This window comes from Gadus macrocephalus, chromosome 13, assembly GCF_031168955.1.
Source record: "Gadus macrocephalus chromosome 13, ASM3116895v1".
In the NCBI taxonomy this organism is placed as follows: domain Eukaryota; kingdom Metazoa; phylum Chordata; class Actinopteri; order Gadiformes; family Gadidae; genus Gadus; species Gadus macrocephalus.
In genome coordinates this window covers 11,053,821-11,055,913 of record NC_082394.1, presented here as the reverse complement: position 1 = coordinate 11,055,913, position 2,093 = coordinate 11,053,821, and the positions used below count along the sequence as shown (strand labels likewise).

Sequence of the window (2,093 nt, the reverse complement as noted above, 5' to 3'; positions counted from 1 at the left end):
AGCTTTTGCGGTTGTTTTTCTTCCCTTTTTCTGGGAAAACATTGAGATCGTGCCTCTTTGCTGAGATACCTTTCATCATGGGTTTAGAGGGGTTGCTGAAGGAGAACGACTCGGGCGATGCCGCTAGCTATCCCACTGCACTGCAGCTATGCCATATATAGCCCTGGCCAAACCTAGCCCCCCCCCCCCCCCCCCAGCCTAGCCCACGAGCCATGCACCGTGACCCATAAGACACATGTTTGCGTGGGTGAATGCGTGAGGACTGGCGGCTGGCTGGATGGTCGTTTATCATGGCGCCCCTTCCCCCCCAGGCCAAGGAGCGGGGGGCAGTACTGCGTGGGCCGCAGGATGAAGTTCCGCTCCTGCAACTCGAGCCGTGCTCCAAGCAGAAGAAGGACTTCAGGGAGGAGCAGTGCGCCTCCTTCGACGGCCGGCACTTCAACATCAACGGCCTACCTCCAAACGTCCGCTGGGTGCCCAAGTACAGCGGCAGTAAGCACCACCGTTTTCTATCGACCCCCCTGAACAAGGCATCGTGTTCGGGGTCACAGCTTCAGCGTTGACGATGTCAGTGGCTGACGACGTTAAAACAGCAGGTCTCTGTCTCTCTGTCGCCCCCCCCGGTCAGTTCTGATGAAGGACAGGTGTAAGCTGTTCTGCAGGGTGTCCGGCAGCACGGCCTACTACCAGCTCAGGGACCGGGTCACAGACGGCACGCCGTGTGGACCAGACACCAATGACATCTGTGGTCCAAGGCCTGTGCAGGGTAAGCATGCCAGAGGCCCTCGTTCATGAGCTGTAGAGAAATGCCTATGGATGCTGACCAATGTGCTAAATATCTGTCTTGCTCAATGTTTTGTTGTGAGACAGATATTCTAACTTCTGTTTTTAACTACGTTTCTGCACTATTTCAACCTGGTTTAAAAAATAATTGCTATGGACAGACCGGGGATTATGCCGTACAACTCACCCTCACACACAGTATTTGGTAAGAGTCTCAAATTTCCTTCCCATGTGTCCCTGCAGCAAGCAGGCTGTGACCACGTACTCAATTCCAAAGCCAGGAGGGACAAATGTGGCGTGTGCGGAGGCGACAACTCCTCTTGCAAAACCATTGCAGGCACCTTCAACATTGTCCGCTACGGTGGGTTGTTTTGTCCTTGTTCGGCCTCAAACTAGCGCCGCACAGTCTCGTACCATATATTCTCGATCCTGATTGGTAGAACACTATCCAAGGCTGTGCAATGTCTTTCAATAACTAGGACGCCAACGGTCAAACACACCACATTAAATTGATAAAGAATTCATGACGTTATAGATGAAGGTGACTAATATCTGATCATCGTTGGTACTCGTGGTGTAATCACAGCAAAACACTCCTGTTATTGCGAAATGTGTGATGTTCGAGGGGGTACGCGATGCAGCCAGGGCTAAGCCGAGGTTGCTTACCACCGCCCGAGTACAAAGCACAAGTTTATTCCCTACCTTCGACCTCCCTTATTATGACTCCTTTATCTGCTCTGGTCTTCTCCAAATGTAAAATGAGACAGTGTTATTGTTTCCTGTGGCGAGGAGTCTCTTTTGTTTTGACTTTATCAAGGTGTGCGCCATGTGCTCGCCATTTGCAGGATACAATGAGGTGGTGCGAATTCCAAGCGGCGCGACGAACATAGACGTGCGTCAACACAGTTACTCAGGGAAACCAGAAGATGACAACTACCTTGGTAAGTTGCAAACTGCTGTGGCTTTATCGTCTCATCTTACTTCTTAAGGTTTCACCGGAAAAGGTCAGATAAATCATGCTTGTTGTTTGTTGAGGACATCGGCAACTAAGCATAGCCTTTTCTCCACATGAGTTTGCATTGTTGGAGTCTGTCAGTCTGCCTGGATGGTAACATTTAGCCCAATTTGCAGACGTCATGTGAATCTGAATGTGAGACGCAGGAAGCGGGCTAAGCAGGCATTGAGCCAGAACTCACTGATAGACGGATGACCCTCTGGGTATCCTTCAATCACTTGGTTTGTGGGTTTCCTTTGGCCCTGCACTCAAGTGTGTTTGCATACATGTGGGTCAATGTGTAGGTTTGTATATC

At 50.6% G+C, this 2,093-nt stretch overlaps 1 protein-coding gene across 1 annotated transcript in view; it reads left to right on the top strand.

Annotated features, from left to right (window-relative positions):
• The window catches only part of adamts9 (ADAM metallopeptidase with thrombospondin type 1 motif, 9), a 49,606-nt gene that overhangs the window by 10,444 nt on the left and 37,069 nt on the right, over window positions 1-2,093 (top strand). Inside the window, 6 exon segments of the mRNA XM_060069133.1 lie at window positions 128-367; window positions 370-492; window positions 629-747; window positions 749-766; window positions 1,027-1,144; window positions 1,629-1,724. Of these exon segments, the coding sequence (XP_059925116.1) occupies window positions 128-367; window positions 370-492; window positions 629-747; window positions 749-766; window positions 1,027-1,144; window positions 1,629-1,724 (714 nt within the window).